This window comes from Mustela erminea, chromosome 8 (genome assembly GCF_009829155.1).
Source record: "Mustela erminea isolate mMusErm1 chromosome 8, mMusErm1.Pri, whole genome shotgun sequence".
NCBI lineage: Eukaryota > Metazoa > Chordata > Mammalia > Carnivora > Mustelidae > Mustela > Mustela erminea.
The window spans coordinates 40060266-40082509 of record NC_045621.1 but is presented as its reverse complement, the minus strand read 5'-3'; the positions used below and the strand labels follow the sequence as shown (position 1 = coordinate 40082509).

The following is a 22244-nucleotide window of genomic DNA, read 5'->3' as shown; positions in this document are numbered from 1 at the left end:
CAGACTGCCTACTCAGTACTTCAAAATAATGTCCAGTGCTGGGCCCCACTCCAAATTAGAAACTCTGGGTCATGAAGGTCAAGGGCTGATTTTGACTCCAAGTTCCACAGGTGATCTGGCGCTAGCTAACGCACAGCCTCCCAGAACCCACACTGCCTAAGGGCAACTCCTTTGCAGTAATTTCAAGGTGTCCAACAGAAACTTTACCCCTATTAACGCTCTATTGCACCTACATGAACCCCAAAATGCCCTTCTCCCTGGCACAATGGCCTACAAATTGTGTTTATCAAGCATTTATGCACTGGGCACTAAACTCTGCACTTGCATTTTAAGTTATTGACCACAACGACTTGAGAGTTTCCATTTCGCGGATGAGGAAAAAAATGCTTGTCCAAGGTAGGTGGTGGGACCAGCATTCAAATCTGACAGCTTGACTCCAGGAACTCCATTCACAAAACCACTTGCAGGTTCACTCCACACAGCACCTTAAACAAACCAACTGGGAGATGCCAGACACAGCAAGGCTGGGCCTTTGGAAACTGCTCTGGATTCCCAGCTCTGCAGGAGAAGGGAAACAACCTGTTCTGAGCCTCCTCATTGGAAAAGACTGAGATCCTCAGTCCTCGGGCCAAATTGGGGTAGTTGCTAAGACTCTTTTCCCATGGTCAGCGTGCACAAACTATCCCAAACCCTTGTAACTTCAAAACAGTAGAGATAATTAGTATTAGAAACTGCTAACTACCAATGCAATATCCATTCTCCTCAGTTCTTAGAAACAGAACCCCAGTGGTATTTAGGGTGGTAAAGCAGTCAAATAAAATCCTGAAATTTTCAGTCTTTCTTGCAATAATTACATATTTATGTTCCAATTAAGACTTAAGATGTTGGGTGGGGCTCCCAAAAAAGCCCCTTATAAAGAGCTGAGTAAGCCAGAAGGAGCGCTCCCTTTGCCTCACCCCAGTCCTTCCTCCTGCCCGGAATACAGGATTTGATGATTCGTGCTCTGTCACCTTGGACCATGAATGTCCGTGAGTATGAAAGCCACAATCAGGATGGTTAAAAAAAAAAGAACCAAGGTCCCTGAACAATATGCCAGCCTCCGAACTTTACTTGAGAAATAAACCATCTGTTTAAGTCACTGTTTGCTTTTTTGTCTTATACACAGCCAAACCTAATCCTGACCTGCTGACAATTTTCAGAATCATTTCTCATACTAAAAGAGAAATTCAAAGGAAAAAATGATTTTTGGTCAAGGGACACTAGTCCACCACTCCTACACTTGGGGGGATAAGTAAACAATCTTTAGGAAATAAACAATGGCTCTGCTGAAGACCAGATGGACTGAACGGAGTACTGAAGCTATTCTGAATTTCATCCTCATGCTGCCATCCGTTTGCCAGCAACAAAACAGGTGCAGTGATAAGATTTTAGGCTACAAAGCAACAACGGGGGCAAGAGCCCACTTCTCTTCCCTTGCTTCCTGTCATTTATGTGCTGTTCCTCCCATACCGTGAAGCACAGCAATGCTGTTTTAGTTGCAAAACATTCCCCCTTATTAATCCTTGGAGGGAAACTCTATTCTCGAAGGCTCCCGGTCTGGAACTGGCACTACCAAGAGCTTATAGGTTCATCATTCCCAGGACATCTAATGACATCCCTAAAAGAAACATCACACATCTGATTGCTTCAAGGTTCCCAGTCTCCCTACTGTCCCAGCAAGCAGCACAGCTTCCTCATTAGGAATTGCCTGCACTTAAGCAGGGCCAAATCCATCTCCAGAGCCAGGCTGTTTCTTTTTGCTCCATGAAACCTATCAACTAGGAGCCCAACTTCCATCTGGAATGTGCTCTTGTTTGGTTATAACTTAACTGTTTGGAATGTGCATGCCTGATGCTCTTGTGAGGAAATTCTACTTCCCGGACTGGAAGCACAAGAGAGAAATAACTTCATTTTACAGTGACATTTCTGTCAGTCCTAGAGACTTATTTTTATTAATGCTGCAGAGGGCATTTTGTATAAAATAAATGTCAAATTCTTTACCTGATCAATTTGAAAAAAAGTGTTTATGAAAGGACACACTTATTACATATTTATAAAATGATTGCCTAGGAAAGAAATAATGAAGATAAAGCCAGAGGTACTACTATCCTGAAATTAAAAAATGATCCCTCAATTTAGAGCCAATGAAGAGTTAAAGTTCCTTGATGTATATGGCACAGACTCATCTTATGCAGATAATTACCCTAAGTGGCAACAACATCTCCCACCCCACATGCTCTTCCTACAATGTGACCTTATTTCTTCCATCAAGGAGAGGGTCCCATGTTCCCAGCCTCCTGAGTCTCAGTGGGTGTGTGGGGACTTTGACAGAATAAAAGTACCACAGAAGTGACACTATGTAACCTCTGAGTTCAGGTCACAGATGGTGATACAAACTCTGCTTGGTTCTCCTCTGGTGGGGAGCCAACTGCCACCCAAGCAGCCCACCTACTCTGAAAATTTCGTGAAGAGGACCCATGACCATGAACCCAACTGAGCTCCTAGCCAACAACCAGAAATCAGCCAGAATCAGCTGCCAGTCACAAGTGATCAATCTTGGCCAGCCAACCTTATCGAACCTTCCCAAGACTGAAGCCCAGCTGACATCTGACCACAATAAGAGGCGGCCCCACAGGAGAACTGTCCAGATGAGCCCTTCCCCAAAATCATGACTCCTAAAACTACCAACAAAATGGAAGGGTTGTTTTAAGTAAGTATGGAGTAATTTGTTAGGCAGCAACAGTAACCAGAATACCAACTATCTAGGGGAAAGTCTCCATAATAAAACTATCTTGTCTGGGTATGTTTTTAAGCCTCCAAATTAAAGTAAAAACAAACTATGTACAAAAGAAATACTTCGAAACTCAGAAAAAGGGTGCCTAGGTGGCTCAGTTGGTTAAGTGACTGCCTTTGGCTCAGGTCAGGATCCCAGAATCCGAGGATCGAGCCCCGTCTCAGGCTCCCAGCTCCATAGGGAGTCTACTTCTCCTTCTGACCTTCTCCCCTCTCATGCTCTCTCTCAAATGAAATCTTAAAAGAAAAGAAAAGAAATATATATACATATATATAAACTCAGAAGAAGTTAATTTGTAAGTTAAGTTTATAGAAAGGGATATAACGTGGTAGTTGGAAGTCAGTGGAGAGATGGGAGTGTGAAAAAGAGCAGAACTGAGACAGAGGAACATTCCTAGGGAACAGTGGTTTCTTTCCACTAAGTGGGAAATTCCTCAAGTTGAAGCAAGTTTCCTGGTTAAGTAAATGGAATGTTCCGTGATAAAAATGACTTTGCTACCCCAAATCCACCTACCCCACCCCCAAATGTTTGTCCTTTAATTTTTTATTTGTTTTTATTTTCCCTGAACAAGCACACAGTGGAGTCTAGTTTGGAAGGTGTGGGCAGGCTCTGACAGGCACATTCAGAGGATGTGTCTGTGGTATGAGGGCAGAAGACCATCCACGAATCAGCAGACAGGGACAGTGAAAGGAATAAAGACATTTGGTCATACTTACCTGTGTTTATCTTGATCTCTACAGTCCTAAATAAAGAGCCAGCCAGTGTTCCATAGCCTGGCAGGAAAAGCCATGGCTGCCTCCATGTCTCGGGCGCTCATGTATTGGGAGTGTCTTCAAGGTGCCAAGATAATGGCTTAGTGCAAGACTTCAGCCTTGACAAAAGCTACAAGAGGTGCTCAGACAGAATACCACCATGTTTTATTTAAGTTCTTTTTTATTTTCCTCCACACTGGCAAAAGTTCCGAGGGAGCTTAAAGTTTTGTAAACATTTTAACTATCCCTCTTTCCCCACCCCCCACTTTTGAATTTACAAAGCAAAGGAGAGCAGGAGTCCCAACTTTTAATGGTTCCCCATCTCCTCATGCTATTTGATCCAAAAACTATATACAAGTTTGTAGCAGTCTCTGTATAGTTATTGTACATGTTTGGGAGGGAGGGAGGCAAGAAGGGATAGGGAGAATGGAGATCCAAAAGAATAAAAATAGAAACCAAATATAATCAGCCAAAACCAAAATGCTCTCAGAGCAACTCCAGCCTTTTTCAGGCAATGATGACAGAAAGGAAAGGTGCTCTACCAGGAGCCACCCGAACCACAGCACTTCTCACACAGGGACGGATGGTCCAATGGCTCCAGACCAAAGTGTGATTGGCAATTCCAGGTGATGTTCTGCGGGGGTTGGGGGAGGCAGGAAGAGTACTGGTTTATAAATAGGGCTTGAATACATTTATAACTGAAGTGAAGGGGTATTAGGAGGCCATGATCAGAAGCCAGAACCAGGCTTCTCTCCCCCATTCTCTCCCATCCCCTCCATCCCACTGCATTCTCCTGTGTAGTGGTTTCCATGGATGAAGGTCTTAAAGATGGTTAGGTTTTGTATGTTTTTCTTTTCAGAAAAGGCAAGCAACTTGCCATTCTAGAATCTTTAAACAAAACCTTTTGGGGCCACAGCAAGACACACACGCAATGCTCTGAAGAACCAGATGAAATTCCGGGCTTTTATCAGAAGCAAAAGTTTATCCCTATCCAAAATGAAATTATACAAATTCATACATATGGTAAAGATCCTAGCTGCCTCTTAAACGAGACAAATTTTCAGCAGAAAGGCCCAAAACAAACTGGTCCTAGTCCTCTGAAGTAAAAATATTTATGGGAAAAATCAGTTTTTGTAAGAAAGGAAAAATTAAAGAGTAAGTCCTTCTCCCAGGCCATAGGGTTTCCTTTGTCCAATAAGGTTGGAGAATGCCAGGGGAGAAGTCAGCTTGCTTGGAAGTCACTATCTAATGAAGAAAAAAATGAATCCTTTCTCTGAAAGGATGCTCAGAAAGAACAGGTGAGGGGTGTGCAACATCAAACCAATCCAATCTAAACTCCACCCCACTCAGGGCCTCTTTGATGCAATCCCAAAGTTAGTAGTGGCAATGCAGCTGTCAGACTGGGGGCGCTCTGACTGTCTTGTTGGATACTCAAGTCACAGTCCATGGCATGGTATTGCTGGCCAATGTCTGTTACCATTAACTCTCTTCATGATTGCACCAGTTAGACCCCTTACCCTTATGGGGGGTTAAAAAGAACAACAACATAGAAGGGGAAAAAGTGACATAAGAAAGTAAATAGCTATTGGCAGATCCCAACATACTTTCTGGGACACAGTAGATGAAATCACGGCACAGTAAACAGGTGCTGCCCAAAATCAGCCTTGTTGGGGAGTAATCCCAACTGCCACCCCCAAGACACAGGGTCCGGTCCACTTATCTACAGTCTGAGATGCTCACCAACAAAAACAGTTTAAAGAATCTTGGACACAAAGGGCTAGAAGAAAAAGCCTGAGATGATCGGTTCTGTGATTTGTTGCAGAGTGATAAAGAGTAAATGGTGAGTAAGTGTTGTGTCCAAAGGTGGAGAATCCATGGTCAGCAGAGAGGAGAAGGAAGGCCAGTCCACTGGCAGGTGCTCAGTAGTCATCCAAAGTCTCGATTTCACCCATATTGAGTCGCTCTGATGAAGCATTGACTGAAAACCCTGCAGGGAAAAATTGGCAATAAGTGACCACATCCAGACAACCATGGGGCTCCAATTCCGGACACTGGGCTGGAAGAGAAGTCTCTCGTGTTTTAGCATACCACAGATACACTAAAGAAAGGAAAAAGGAAGGATGGATAAAGGTCAAAGAGCAGTATTCTGCTCTTCTAAAGAGAGATTCTTCATTTTTATTTATTTCTTAGGGTTCTGGTATAATTTAAGAATGGAGGGGAAAAAAAGAATTCCAAACTAGTACGTTAGAGATTTCTGAGAAGAATCTGGGCTGTGAGCACATGTTAAGGCCAAGTGAGGCTGGCTAGTGGGGAACGTTCATTCGGGAGGTGAATCTTAACAGAGATGGGGACAGGCGAGGGGAGGAATAACACATACCAAATACTCTGTAACTACCTGACCAGATGACTGTGAAATCTAAGTGGGAGTAACACTACTTCAGTCCCCCTCACTACTGGGACTACCTCCCCACCCCACCCCCCGGGGTTAAAAACCTTTTCAAAGTTTCAGCCAAAAGCTTTTGCTATTCGAGGGCAGAAGGCTTCATGGAAGATCCTCATAGCCCTCAGATGTTTTCTCACAGGGTAGACCGCACAAAAAGATTCAAGTACTTTGTTCAATTCAACCTATTGTAAGTAGGCTTGTAAAAGGAAAGGATTTCAGTTAGCCATACTGATAAACCAAAATGGCATCTAGTTTAGAGAAAGCAGGTTCAGCATCCCCACTGAAGGCAAGAGCAGTAGTCACAAACACTACTAACGTTCTGAAAACCTAATCCCATCAGCCCCATGTATGCAATTTTTCTATTAATTCCACAATCAAAGATTGATAAATAGTATTAACAGGGGGCACCTGGGTGGCTCAGTGGGTTAAAGCCTCTGCTTTTGGCTCAGGTCACAATCCCAGAGTCTTGGGATCGAGCCCCACATCGGGCTCTCTACTCAGCAGGGAGCCTGCTTCCCCCCTCTGCCTGCCTCTCTGCCTACTTGTGATCTCTCTCAGTCAAATAAATAAATAAAATCTTAAAAAAAAAAGTATTAATAGGGCTTCCTTGGAATGAGGAAAAAGAGCTTTCAGTTCACCCACCCTGAACAAAATCTCAAACTGTTTTAACTGCTATTTGAATATCAAAAAAGTAAACAGGCAAAGCTCTCCTGTCTAAAAGCAGTTAGCTAGCGTGTCCCCTCTATTTGTTCTTTAATGTTCAAGTTTTCAAACAAAGACACATTTTAAATGTACCAATAATAAAAAAAGTCTTACATAATAAAAATAGCTTAATTATATTATATTCTTGACTCAAAATATCATGATTTGAAAACATACACATGACTATTTATTAACCAAGGAAGCTGTGGTTCAAGCTGCTTACAAGGCTTCAGGCGAGGAGAGGCCAGGGCTCCAAACCCCAGCCTCAGCTCTGCCCATCAACAGCACTGCCACAACCCACAAGACCTTTTCCCTTGAAAACAAAAGGCTTAGTGTCCCTATTTGTAAATAACAATTTAATTAGCTAAGTATTAAAACTTAAAGACCAGGACGCCTGGGTGGCTCAGTTCGTTAAGCGGCTGCCTCCCGCTCAGGTCATGATCCCAGCGTCCTGGGATTGAGTCCCACATCAGGCTCCTTGTTCTGCAGGGAGTCTGCTTCTCCCTCTGCCACTCTGTCTGCCTGTGCTCGCTCTCTCTCTCTCTCTCTGACAAATAAATAAATAAAATTTTTAAAAAACCAACACACATTAAAAAAAAAAACCCCAAAACCAAAACAAACCAAAAAAAAACCTTAAAGACCAAACAGCCTATGAAATGAGCTATTACTCTTCTGAAGCAGGGTTTTGACTTCACATGTATCTCAGGAATAGATGAACTATGATAAAAACGAGCTATATGTGATAAAAGCAGAAATGTAATAAACACACACACACGGGGCACCTGGGTGGCTAAGCTGGTTAAGAAACTGCCTTCTGCTCAGGTCATGAACCCAGGATCCTGGGACTGAGTCCCAGGCTCTCTGCTCAGCAGAATCTGCTTCTCCCTCGCCCTCTGCTCATGCTCTCGCAAATAAATAAAACCTTAAACACACACACAAACACACACACACAATTTAATTTTAATCATGGAAAGACAGGAAAAAACCAGCAGCCTGGGGCCAAAAAAGGGAAAAAAAGGTACTTGTTCATGACTACAGTATGTTGCTTACTGGGCTAAGTCTTTAAGCAGACACAGTCTCACTGACGGGTCATAAAACCCAGAAAGGTAGGCACATCTACTCCACATCTGACAGAAGGGAAAGCTCTGGGATACCACAAAGTCCAAAGCAATACAAAGGAGGATTTAAGCCCACTCTGCCTGGCTCTAAAGACTACTTTCTGCTAGGATCAGAACTGACTACAACTCACTTGCATGATTTCTTAAGGTTGAGAGACTGTAAAGTATGACTGGGGAAAATGCCATTGTGTGTGGACTATTATCATATCCAAGTAACAGATACTGGTTCACAAGGGCACCTCGTAGCTCTAAAAACTACAGAAGACACAGCACAATGGAGGTAATGGATCATTATAACATGCCTGGGCCTCTCTGATGGTCTGTTCTAGACGCAAAGTTCTCCCTTGATCAGTGACTACCTTCTCAATTGGATACTTCTGGATCAAATTAGAACTGTCTCATTCTGTGCACGGTGAACTGTGACTGATGGGCATTTACTAATTTTTCTCAATCTGTAAATCAATTAAAAATAGTAATAAGTGGAAATGAGTAGGTAAAGGGCAGAAGTTAGTAATTATCAGGGGCGCCTGGGTGGCTCAGTGCGTTAAAGCCTCTGTCTTCGGCTCAGGTCATGATCTCAGGGTCCTGGGATTGAGGCCTGCATTGGGCTTTCTGCTCAGCAGGGAGCCTGCTTCCCTCTCGCTCTCTGCCTGCCTCTCTGCCTACTTGTGATCTCTGTCAAATAAATAAAATCTTTAAAAAGAAAAAAAAAAAAGGTTAGTAATTATCAGAGGAATTTTCAGAGAGCGATTTAGCTGAGTAGAAATTTTCATTAAAAAGTCCACACTTACATAAGAGAGCTTTCTAAACACTGATGAACTTTTACTCCCCTTTCCCATATATGCATTTTTTCTGCTCCTTCAACATATATAAATTCCTTAAACTCTATTCCTAAAATAAGTTCTCATTTCCCTGAAGAGTGTTTTCTTATTTATTTTTTAAGATTTTATTTATTTATTTGACAGAGAGAGACACAGCGAAAGAGGGAACACAAGCAGGGCAAGTGGGAAAGGGAGAAGCAGGCTTCCGGCTGAGCAGGGAGCTGGATGCAGTGCTCGATCCCAGGATGCTGGGATCATGATCTGAGCCTAAGGCAGATACCCAAGGACTGAGCCACCCAGATGCCCCCTGAAGAGTGTTCCTTTCTTTCTGGTGCCTGCAATAGGGGTAGAGTCAGACTGAATATTTAATTCAAAAAGCTTCACACTTCACTTTCAGTGACAGCCTACCCTTCTAGTGTCACAGCTGAAGAGCAACAAGGGCTTCTTGTCTAGAACCCACACCCAGAATTTCAGGGACACTTGTAAATCTATAGTCACCCACTTCTGTCAAAACTGGGTAAAATGTTAGACTGTTTCATCTACTCTTAACAGAAATTTCAGAGACAGGCAAAATAAACAAATAAATAAATAAAGTACAATTCTGAGGCAGAAGAAAATAGAATTTCACCAGATTGTTCTCTGTACCTACGCCAGCTTTCAGGCCTCAGTTCCAAAGGGCAATCCCCAAAGTTAGGTTTTTGTTTGTTTGTTTTTAAGATTTATTTATTTGACAGACAGAGAGACAGTGAGAGAGGGAACACAAACTGGGGGAGTGGGAGAGGCAGAAACAGGCTCCCTGCCGAGCAAGGAAGCCCGATGCAGGGCTCGATCCCAGGACCCTGAGCAGATGCCTAATGACTGAGCCATCCAGGTGCCCCCAAAGTTAGGTTTCTATTACGGACACTTTGTTTTCTCCAGAGTACAAAACCTAGGAGGGAAAGCAGGGACCCTCCTGAGGGCAGGGCAGGATGGCAATCCCCCTCTTGCTGTGCGTGTGCTCTCTCGTCTTTCACGAGGGTATCTCCACTTGAAGTTTCATAGGCATTTCACACTGACCCACCCACCTCACCTCAACTCCGTATCATCACCCCATAAGCCTGTTCCACTTTCCAGGGCTCATCCTTTAAGCAAATGGAAACACCACCCATCTTGCTGTCCAAACCGTTCCATTCCCCTTGCCCTGCCAATTCAGTCCCCTAAGTTTCTGAACCCCATCTAACTCCTCTCCATCTCTACTGCCCAAATCCCTGTTCTCCAGGCCACTAGGATCTTTTACCTGGTCTATACTTCAGCCTCCTAACCACTCTGCCTCCTGCCTGGGCCAACATCCCAACCTGCCGTCTTCGCCAATATAATCATTCTACTCCAGACAGCATGGTTTTTAATACTCTACTTTACATTCATAAACAGAGGATCATTTTAATTTCATCATTGTCTGAGAGGCTGTTAGGCCAATTGAAGAAACACAAACAGCCTGTAACTGCTTTGCCTAGACTGTTTATTATTCCAGAAATACCACTGTCTGTCCTTCCCACCAGTCTTTCAAAGCCCCAATTCTGGTGTCACCATTTCCATGAAGCTGTCTTGTGTGAAGACTCTGGTTCTCAATGCTAGACGAGAATAGTTATGGCTAACAGAAGAGTGGAAAGAAAACAGGCCTCATCTGAAATCCCAGCCCCACTGCTGAACAGCTGTGTTGGAAACTTTGGAAAATGTTCTAAACCCTCGGGGCTTTGATTTACTCTTTGGTAAACTGAAACATGATCTCATAATGCAGAGTGACTCTGAAAATCATAAGTATATATACACATATATAATGGATATCAGCAAGTATTAGTGGTTTGAATACCTGACTGGATTTATGGTCAGTTTCTATACAAATCAGCATTTAAATTTTTACAACTTTTCCTTTTCTCCATTAGCATTATTTTCCAATTAAACTGAAAGGCCTTCTAGGGAAATCTGTATTGTATCTGAAACAATTCTTCAAAGTTTAAAGTGCCACACAATTTAAGTCATTACTTTTCTTGTTCCCTACAGCATATGCAGCATCGCTCTTGCACTGATGTGCCCAGTAAATATTACTTATTTAAAAGGTTTTAAAAATTAATTTTGTATAAGAAATATTTCCCTTTATCAAAAACATTCCACTAGGAGACTCACATATAATACTGCTATAACCTGCTCCCCTCGAACACCCAGCTGAGACTTTAGGCTTTGCTCACCTAATAAACTGGGATCTGCTCGGACCATCTTCTGTTTTTTCTTCTTCTTGCCACTTTGTACAGCCTCAAAATTGGATTGTTGGTTGTTGCTTTGATTGGTCTGAAATACTGAATGGAGTGCACTGTGGTTCATTCCCCACACAGAGTCCTGTGAGATAAGATGTTACAACTGAGGTTACACAGAGGATGCAAGTGTGGCGCACTCTAAGAAAATGACTGATTGGCTATCACCTTACCAAGTATGAGATTAAAAACAGAAGATCCCACCATGGATTCTGGTAATAACGAAACCATGAAGAGTCCCCTGAGCTACCCTTTCCCTTCATTTAGATTCAGATATCACATTTAAGCTCTGGGCCTCCAGAAGGCCCATCCTGGTAGCTCCAGGTTTTCATCCCAGCGGCGACACAGCTGTCAAAACCTCTCTGGTAGGGGCGCCTGGGTGGTTCAGTGGGTTAAGGCCTCTGCCTTTGGCTCAGGTCACGGTCCCAGGATCCTGGGACCAAGCCCCGCATCAGGCTCTCTGCTCGGCAGGGAGCCTGCTTCGTCCTCTCTCTCTTTCTGTCTGCCTCTCTGCCTGATTGTGATCTCTGTCTGTCAAATAAATAAATAAATAAAATCTTTAAAAAAAAAAAACCCTCTCTGGTATACAGAGAGTCCATACCATCCACTAGGAAATTAGATATACAGCAAATAATCACAAACAGACCTCTGTACTCCAACAATCCACACCCCTCACCTACCAAAGCATATGGTTCCTCTGTCTCTGAGCCCCCCGACAGAAAGGACAGGATGCAGACTAGCTGGTAGCATGTTACCAAACAAAATCACAATCATGTACTTTATTCCTGTTGGCAATCCTAGAAGAGATCTGGTCCCTAAATATCCATACACTTTCTACCAACTGTTCCAACTATGAAACAGTCTACCAGACATTCACACTTACCGGATGCTCTTATTAGAGCAATTAATTTTAAACTGAGATCCGATTCAATGAGTTGGTTGAAGGCACAGGTAGTGGCAGTGGGGGATGAGGAGGAAGAGTAGAGAAAGCACTGTGGAAGGACAAGGCTGGCTACATGTGCATGTGCATTCACAGTGGGCCCCAACTTCCAATTTCAGCACACGGGGCAGTCATTTCACAAACGTAAAGAAGTTTCTGTATTACTATACAATGTCTTCCCTTCTGATTCTTTATTTTTCCAAGTGCTGTTTCTATTGACATCTTTCACTTAATCCCTGTTAGTCCATCTTCCCAAATGGATTTTAAATGCCATGTACTTGGCTGTATCTTTTATATCCTCAGAACTGACTGATATAACAAAAATTATCTCTAGCAGAATTATAGAACTAGGGCGCCTGGGTGGCTCAGTGGGTTAAGCCGCTGCCTTCGGCTCAGGTCATGATCTCAGGGTCCTGGGATCGAGGCCCGCATCGGGCTCTCTGCTCAGCAGGGAGCCTGCTTCCCTCTCTCTCTCTTCCTGCCTCTCCATCTACTTGTGATTTCTCTCTGTCAAATAAATAAACAAAATCTTTAAAAAAAAAAAAAATAAAAAAAAAATAAAAAAAAAAGAATTATAGAACTAAAGGATATAAATCATCTTAAGCTCTTTGTGTGCCTTGCCACTTCATCCTTCAGAAAACTTGTATAACTGATCCTCATTATTCACAATTCCATATATGCAAATTCACTTACTGGCTATAATTTACGTGTAACCCCAAAATCAAAACTTGTGAAACATTTATAGCTTTCCTGAACACCGAGCTGCTAAAATGTGAGTTGCCTAAGGAACACATCTCAGCTGAGGTGGGACAGGGGAGTATTCTGCCTTCTTGTCTCAGTTCTCATACAGTAAAGGAGCATCTTTTTCAGTCTCCGTAGTGTCCTGATGTTCACATTTTATGCTTGTTGGTGTTGTCACTGTTTAAAATAGCCCCCAAGAAGGGCGCCTGGGTGGCTCGGTCAGTTAAGCATCTGTTTTTGGCTCAGGTCATGATCTCAGGGTCCTGGGATCAAGCCTTGAGTTGGGCTCCCTGCTCAGAGCGGGGTCTGCTTCTCCCTCTGCCTCACCCTGCTCTCTCTCTCTCTCTCTCTCTCGTGCGTAAGTTCTAATAAATAAACAAAATCTAAAAAATAAAATGGTTCCCAAGTATTAAGTGTTGTCTGGTGTTCCAAAAAGGTTGTAACATGCCTTAGGGAGAAAATGCATATGCTAGATAAGCTTCACTCAGGGGTCGGCTCTAGTGCTGCTGGCCATGAGTTCAATGTTAAGGAATCAACAATATATTAAATAAGGCATCTTAAAGAGAAACACGCATAAAACAAAGTAATATATTGACCAGCTGACAAAAATGTTGTGATCAGAGGTTCCAGAAATCTAATTGGGTATTTTCCCTGGAGCAATAGTTCAGTATTCACTAATTCAGCTGTAGCGACGACTTTACAAAACCTAACTACCACAAATAATGAGAACTCATGGTACTGTTCACTGCCCATCAACAACATAAGACATGTCTGGCATGCTATGGTATGGTCAATATTGGGTACAGCGCATCCTGAGCACTGGAGATTTAACATTTGTAGGTGTTAACTTTTCAAAAAAATGTATGGGTCTGTGACAAGTTGGAATTAGCAATCTGACTGAGGCACATACACAAACCAAGGAAAATGCAACTAGTATGCCTAACAGAGAATGATTATGTTTGCTATCTGGGAAATTCACAAAGGTCTCTGGACCTGCCATTTGAAAATATCAAATATACCATATTTTAAGAAGCTACGGTCATCTGATGTACAAAAATGGTATCTTTTGTTTTAATTTTCATTTCTTTGGCCGCCCAGTACTGCGAGGTCTTACTACTCACTCACAGGGGCACAGCGCCAACCACTGCCTCGTACCTGCTGCTGCTGCTGCTGCTGCTGTTGCTGTTGCTGCTGCTGCTGCCGCTGGCTGGCTTTCTGTTTGGCACGGCGCTCGAGGAACTGCTTGGCAAACTCCTTGGCCTCAGAGGTATCTCCTAAATAGGCCCTAATATAATCATGGACCTCATAAGGAGATTCTACTTCTTTCAGGAAAGAAACAAAAGTAGGAACTGCAATGTGAGAGGGGAGAAGACATAAAGAGTAACAATGAAATATCACATGCAAAGAATCAGTGTCAGTTTTTAAAACACTGTCACACCTACTGCCAACTGTACTGATGCAAGTGGGGAAGGTATGCAGCTACTGTGTTAAATACTCTTTAATCTACTCTGCGGGGCGGGGTGGGGTGGAAGCACTGTCATTGTAATGCCCCAAATTACCTCAAGTAGCACAGAGTCAAACAAAGATATATCACGCATGTTTAGTTTCACTAAATGTTACGCTGGTAAAAGCCATATGTTACGTTGAGAATAGAACAACTGCTTGTCTAAGACTTATCTGGAAATTCATTCTTTCTTTCCTTAAATTCAGTCAATATTTATTAAGTGCCATGATGTGTGTCAGGCACCATGACAGATACTAACAATACAGCCACACTCTCCAGGAACTTTCACTTCACTGAGCTAACGTTCAGAGAGGAATCAAGCGGAACGTGCAAGCAGTGTGGTGCAGCAGAAAAAGCACAAGTATCAGAATTAGACAGACATGGGTTAAAATACTGACTCTGAAATTTGCTCGCTGTGTGACCTTGATGAGTTATTTAACCATCTGAGCCTCTGTTTCCTAATTTATAAAATGGGGATAATAGTACCTACATTGCAAAGGCATCTTATGAAGTTACCGCAAAAATTAAAGAACTGGAGTAACATATGCTAACTGCTGGAAAGTGCCTAGCACAAAATAGCTGCTTAATGAATGGTAGCTGGTCATTATTCACTATTATTTATTATATTTCCCCTGGCTCTTTCAGACCGTACAATATGTTATAATGCTGCAAAGGAACTCTTCTATTCCTTTACTATTCCATTTTGAAAAGATCCTTGATTTTAGTTAAGACACTGTAGGTGGATGAATTCAAATTAGCCGATCAGTTATAGGAAATCTGGATCTTCCACACTAAGCTTACTAGTCTCTAGTTCAAATATTTGGGGTCAGAGCAGGGATTCACTTCCATCTAAGGCAGAGAATTCTCTTTGTGATCAGTAATAACTAGCAAGTTTTTCTTCAAATTGTGCTGGAACCTTTTCACTTCCACTAACTGGTCCTAGTTTCATTGTGCATAAAATAAGTCTACTTGCCCTGGCACATGATTCCCACCCGCCCCCAAAGGCAGGATGGGAACGATCTCATATCACCTCAGCCTTCTCGTGTCCAGGATGACCTCTGTCTCCACCATGAGTTACCTTTCTTTGGACTTGGCCTGGCTGGCAACGTCCCCCATAAAATGACCTGTATGGAACTATGAACTCCTCTGTCCTGAACATTATTAAGATAGCTTGAGACACCAGACACCATTTACTTTTTGGCAATGACTGAGAACCTATTTGAACACAATACTACAGGACTTTTCTCACAAGTAGTATTTGAAGGGTCAAGTTCTTATGGTAGATGTAGGATTTGACCTCCATTAGCTTTCACCTCCTGATTTTTGGCCCATCGTTCCAATTTGTCGACCTCTTTGTGGGTCCTGCTCTGCCATTTCACATGCTGGGTTTCCCTCCCCAATTCTTACCATCCAAGTTATTTGCCGTATTAAGGGCATGAAGCATCTGTTCACACCACTGGGTAAATCCATCTTGGGCTTTATTTACTCCCTGAAAGAGCTTCAGCAACTTTTCTTCTTCTTCTACTTTCTTATTCTGCCGGTTAGACACACCTACAGATTTACTAAAGCAAAACAATAGGGCGATATTATATTCCCAGAAACTGTTACTATATGATTATACTACAACACCATAAACAGATAACGTCTTGGCAACACTGGATGGCTGTCAGTTATCCAATGCTTGGGTCCAAAAACGAATTAAAAAATAAATAAATAAAAGCTTCAAATATTTGGATTGGGGACGGGGAGCTCAATACCCTCTTATAATCTAGTCTCAGCTAATACATTCTCATTTGTGAAGACAGGGCTTCTTGCCAGAGAAATGATTAAATTCTTCCTATGTGCCCTTTGGTGAGTTTTTAAATTTTGCTAAGCCTCAGTTTACTCATCTGTAAAATGGTACTAATACTTCTTTGGGTTATCACAAGGAATAAAAATACTGTATGCAAAAGCCTAGAGCACAGTGCCTGGCAAAGATGCTCAGTAAGCTGACGGTTGTTTATTGAGTCCTATTCTTAATACTTTAGACCCTCAAACAAGAAGAAACAATCTGACAATACTACCATTTATTAAGTAGTTACTATGTGCCAGGCACTTCACTAACTACTTTGTATGCATTCATTTAATCTGTACAACTACACCCATGAAGTCATCATTATCTTCATTTTACAGATGAGGGAACTGAGGCTCAAAGAGGTTCCCTCTTGCCCAAGGTCACACAGGTCACACAGCTAATAAGTGGCAGTGCTGGGAACTGAGTTCATATATTTATCATTAAAACCCATGTTCATTCATTAACACTGCATACTGAAGAAAGAAAAGACAAAGCTGAAGTGTAACTAATTTATCATAAAATAATAGGTTTAAGGTCATTAGAGAGGTGTTTATAATACTTACTATAGTCTAGCTAACTTAAAAATACAAATTTATAAAGAAAAATGCTAAGATCTAGAGAGTATCTTGGAGAAATGTTCAAAAACAACAAAAATATACTATTCCTAGTATTTATTAAGTAGTTACCATGTGACAGGCAATGGACTAAGTGCCCAGCAGTACAAAGAGCCCCTAGTAATAGCACAGATATGTTTCCATGGGGAAGAAAACAATCACCAAACTACAACCTCCCATGCTTAGACACAGATGAAAATAGGCAAAAACTAAATAACTATCTTTTCCTCCCACCCAATATCCCACTCCCCACATGCCCCGTCCCCCAACCCTCCAAGAAGCATAGGTTTCATCATTTGAGCCCTACCTGAGACTGGCGTTGTTTTTATTTTTATTTGTAGAATTCCTAGGTCCCACCTCTTTCACTGCATCATCCCAGAATCCCATGTTGGAGTTTTTAGTGTCAGCATTACTCCAGATACTACTGACTAGGTCAGATGCCCATTGGTTAGGGGGACCAGTATTTATAGAGCCCCAAACAGAATTCCCAATGCTGGTGTGCAGGTTGGAATGCTGTTAAAGAGACAAATGACTCAGTTAACAATACTGAAAAGAGAAAAAGAGAGTCCACCAAAGTCAGAAAAGAGAACTTCTTACACCAATCCATATAGTGAGTGCTTAGGATAATGAACCCACCGTATTATTCCGGGCTCTGTTTGGTTGCTGGTGCTGCTGTTGCTGCTGCTTCTGCATCTGCCTAGCTTCTTCCTGCTGGATCTCCAGGAGAGACTTCGCAGTGCCTGCAGGTTTGCTGACATTCCCCCAGCCAGAGAGCTTCTGCTGTTGCTGCTGCTGCTGCTGCTGGAGAGCTTTCATCAGTTCCCTCTGCTGGCGCCTTTGCTGTTGCACAACAAGAGAAGCTAGCTTAAGATTCTGGTTTTCAAAAGCATTAGTTACTCCTGTCTGGTATAGTAAATGGAATGCATATACATAAGAGCTACACAAAATTAAGACACTCTGCAGGGTTAGCCATTTTGCTGCAAATAAGGATGTCAACTGCCAGAGGTACTAAAAAAGTACCTCTAAAAAGATCAAACTAAATTGATCAGACTAAAAAAAGATCAGACTAAAAAGTTCAAACACAGAATTACTTTTTAAAAATTAAGCAGGACTTTCGGTTAGGCATAGAAATGAAATACATATGAATTTCCTAAAGCCCTACCAAAATGAAAGGGGGAAAAAATCACACACACACACACACACACACACACACACACACACACACACACACACTGTTAAAAACGATACACCCATAAGGACAAAAGGAATAGAATAGATCCTAAAAGCTGAAAAGCACACAAATACTGATACCCAACGGATACCAGTAAGTTGAAACCTAAGTAAAGGAAGCTCAGAAAGAGGCAGATTCATCTAGAAAACTCCGTAATTAGAAGTATGGGTAAGAGAGAATAAACTGCCCGAAAGTCTAAAAGTAGCAGGAAGATCCCAGACTGCCTTTGCAACCCGATGCAGTTGGGCAGCTATCTCTTCCTCTCCCTAACAGGAAACTCAAACATTCCTCTTTAGAGAGACTGAGCCAGAATGGTGATCATTCTGTGGGGAAGCTGACCACCCAGCACAGAAGAATACACCTACAGATGTGAAAAGATGGGAGGACTCCCCAACGCAATAGCCCTGCCAGAAACCATTACAGCGAAGCCCATCAAGGTGTTGTATATACAGAACCTTTAATCCTATATATGAACAACAGCCCAGGATCAACAAACATTTGACCTGAACTTCTAAGATGAAAGCCAAAGACCAAATTAAAAAAATGAAATTCACTGGAGAAAGAAACAAGAGAAGGGAAAATGGTGACTAGCTTTCAAAAAAAATATTAGTAAGTAGGGGCGCCTGGGTGGCTCAGTGAGTTAAGCCTCTGCCTTCGGCACAGGTCATGATCTCAGGGTCCTGGGATTGAGCCCCACGTCGGGCTCTCTGCTCAGTGGGGAGCCTGCTTTCCTTCCTCTCTCTCTGTCTGCCTCTCTGCCTACCTGTGATCTCTGTCAAATAAATAAAATCTTTTTTAAAAAATTAGTAATTTTAGAGAGGTAAGATGTGAATTCAATGAAAAAGAGGCGATACAAAGAAACACTAACAAACTAAGGACTCAGAGAAATTTCTAGTAAGATCACATACATTACAGTTCAATAGAAAAATTAAAACAGAAGATAGAGGAAATGCTTCCAGCAAAAAAGGTAAAAAGAAAAAAAAAGTAAAATGACACAGATTAAAAATAGGAGAAAGCATGAAAAAAATAAAAATCAGTCCAGGAGCGCACCATGCATATGGCAGTAATTTGAGAAAACAGAACAGCTGTGCAGCAACCTAAGACCATCCAGACTTGAACAGGTTAGGCAGTCATGGAAACGGTACTTCCAGGAAAAGAATGAAACACAATTATTTTAGGTTTCCCTACATGAGAAATATCTACTGAGCAGCATTTTCTACCTTTTGAAGAGTGCAGGAAAAATCTAACAGTTCAAAGAGAATCTAATGAAAATACAAATGAGGTGATCATTCACTTTTTAAAAAAGATTTTATTTATTTATTAGAGAGAGAGGGAGAGAGAGAGCGCGTGCGAGAGAGAGCGCGCACCAGCAGGGGGAGCAGCAGGCAGAGGGAGAGGGAGAAGCCTACTCCTCGCCAAGCAGGGAAGCCCTGCACAGGGCTCTGTCCCAGGAACCTGGGATTATGACCTGAGCTAAGGGCACACAACTGACTGAGCCACCCAGGCATCCTGAGGTGATCATTCACTTCTGACAAACATGAACCAGACAAGACCCGGGATTCCAACTCATGACCACTAGTATGTTTTTCAAACAGCGGACACCAGAAATATTGGAACAATTTTTAGTCTTGAAGGGAACAGATATACCCTTCTCTGCATCTACTTGTTGATAATCTTTTAGAAAAGAAATGATTTCAGAGAAAGCGGTCTTTTTAGAGGGTGGGAAATACGGTGATTAAGGTGAAGAAACAGTATCACCCACTGGTAAGGTCCAGCACATCACACAGTGAATATGTACAGACAACTCCCCCTTCTGTTTGTGTAACCATGACCTTCAGTGAACCACACCACCCAGATTCAAAAATGACAACTTGCATTCTCTAACAAACTGACTGCTCTGCCTCAACTCACAGCCACGTAATACACTTTCTGCAGGACTCTGCTACCTCATGAAATCTTTTCAAGAGACCTTCCCAGATCACACTACCTAAAACTAGACAATCAATCACTACCAGCAGTTTTTATCCATCTCCCCTCAACCCGAGGGCACACTTTATAAAAGCAGAGAATTTCATCTGTCTTAGACTCAGCCATATCCTCTGACTGTAATTGAGCAGGTGTTAGCAAGTATGTGATGGATAGATGGACAGATGAATTAATATGGCACCTTATTGGCATGCTGAACCAAACCATTTTACTTTTTCATTTCTTCTCTGTCAAGAACTGTATTCTTCCTTTTCCCCCCTTTAGTCCACTCTTTTATATCCTTCTTATCCTAATGATAACAGGTTATAGACTTACAAGCAGAGAGACTTTATTTCCATCATATTTAAGTTTTTAAAGCTGGTCAGAAAACCCAATATCCTTAGGAAAAAAAAGTGTATTTGGCACCCTAAAATCAAATTTATAAGAAGGTTATCTGCATAAAAACCAAAATTCTGAAAAACCCACGATACTTTTTTACTTATGAGCTACTTCCTCAAGAACTACAACAAAATGTTTAAGGTAAATGAACATTCATGTTACCTTATCTTAATGTTATTCCTATTATACGCTAAAGAGTTTAATAATGAACATCCAATTCAGATACACAGCAAATCTGACGATAACCATGATCTTTACTAACCCTCACCCATAATGTACACCAACCATTCTGGAAGACTGTTTAATGAGACCACTTTTACTTTTAGAATTTTAAAATTTACCTCTTCTCGAAGCTGCCGTTCTCGTTCCTCTTCTAGTTTTTGGATTTCAGCCAATGACAGCGTTGCCTGGGACTGACACGCGGTTGTACTGGACTGCTGGCCCCACGTGGAAGAAGAGGGAAGCTAACAAAAAAGGAAGGCAGAAGAGCTTGTGAGGAAATGTGCTCAGAAACAGAGGAAATACTGCACATTTATGTACAGGCAGAACATTCATGTTTCCTTCAACTCCGCTGACAACATTCAAATTTCTTCCTGCAATCCTTTGCATTTTAGAATTCTCTCAGTTTGTTTTTAAAACTTTTTTGTCACTAGAGGCGCCTGGGTGGCTCAGTTGGTTAAGCGTCTGCCTTTGGCCCAGGTCATAATCCCAGGGTCCTGGGATCAAGCCCCCATAAGACTCCCTGCTCACAGGGAGCCTGTTTCTCCCTCTCCCTCTGCTCCTCCTACCCACTCGTGCTCTCACTGTCTCTCAAATAAGTAAAATCTTAAAAGAAATAAAATAAAACTTTTAGGGCACCTAGGTGGCTCAGTTGGTTAAGCATCTGCCTTCAGCCCAGGTCATGATCCCAGGGTCTTGGGATAGAGTCCCACATTGGGCTCTCTGCCTAGCGGGGAGTCTGCATTCTCCCTCTGCCCCCCCCCCTCACTTGTGTTCAAGCTCTCTCTCTCTCATAAATAAATAAATCTTTTTAAAAAAATAAATGAATAGGGGCGCCTGGGTGGCTCAGTGGGGTAAAGCCTCTGCCTTTGGCTCAGGTCATGATCCCGGAGTCCTGGGATCGAGCCCCGCGTCGGGCTCTCTGCTCCGCAGGAAGCCTGCTTCCTTCCCTCTCTCTCTGCCTGCCTCTCCGCCTACTTGTGATTCCTCTCTCTCTGTCAAATAAAATCTTTTAAATAAATAAATAAATAAATAAATAAATAAATAAATAAATAAATAAATGATTTTTTGGTCACTCTCCCAAACCTAAGATTATTTTGGAACTTAAAATATACACAATAGGGGGCGCCTGGGTGGCTCAGTGGGTTAAGCCTCTGTCTTCTGCTCAGGTCATGATCTCAGGGTTCTGGGATCCTCGGAGCGGAGAGCCCCGCATCAGGCTCTCTGCTCAGCAGGAACCCTGCTTCCACCTCTCTCTCTGCCTGCCTCTCTGCCTACTTGTGATCTCTCTCTCTTCCTCTGTCAAATAAATAAATAAAATATTTTAAAAATATATATATACACACAATACATTTTTATTTGATCTACCATTTTGGGATTACAAATTTGTTACATCCAGCACCAACATATACAGCAATATACAGACATAAAGAGAAAGAAGTAAACAGAAGAATCACTAAATTCTTAATCCAAGGAGGCAATAAAGGACATGATATGCTCCTTTCTAGTGAAAGGCTGAAGGATAAGATTTCTGAAGGCAAAGTCAAGGTGGGGAGCTAATGGAAGATGCCAGGCATAGTTTTTAATCAGTCTTTAATGAAAAAGAGTCACTGTTCACCAGGCTGTAGCTTCTAGTCATGAGGACTAAGCTGTTTTTAATCAATAAATTCTATTTTTTTTCTACCCTTTAAAATATTGACTAAAATAAAGTATAAATATTTGGGTCCTGAATACTTTTAAGTTCTCAAATGTCTGATGATTCTAATGGAATCTCTTGGTCTTTCCGGCCAGAAAAAGATACACTTTATTTCTGAAACATCCTGTGGCCCTTACAAAAATA

General features: G+C 42.0%; 1 protein-coding gene across 1 annotated transcript in view; it reads right to left on the bottom strand.

Annotated features, from left to right (window-relative positions):
- Positions 1 to 3725: 3725 nt before the first annotated feature.
- Positions 3726 to 22244, bottom strand: part of GIGYF2 (GRB10 interacting GYF protein 2) — a 149605-nt gene continuing 131086 nt past the window's right edge. The window contains 7 exon segments of the mRNA XM_032355189.1: positions 3726 to 5572; positions 10895 to 11042; positions 13794 to 13987; positions 15550 to 15704; positions 16898 to 17103; positions 17227 to 17430; positions 20527 to 20649. Coding sequence (XP_032211080.1) covers positions 5505 to 5572; positions 10895 to 11042; positions 13794 to 13987; positions 15550 to 15704; positions 16898 to 17103; positions 17227 to 17430; positions 20527 to 20649 — 1098 coding nt within the window. The 3' untranslated portion in view covers positions 3726 to 5504.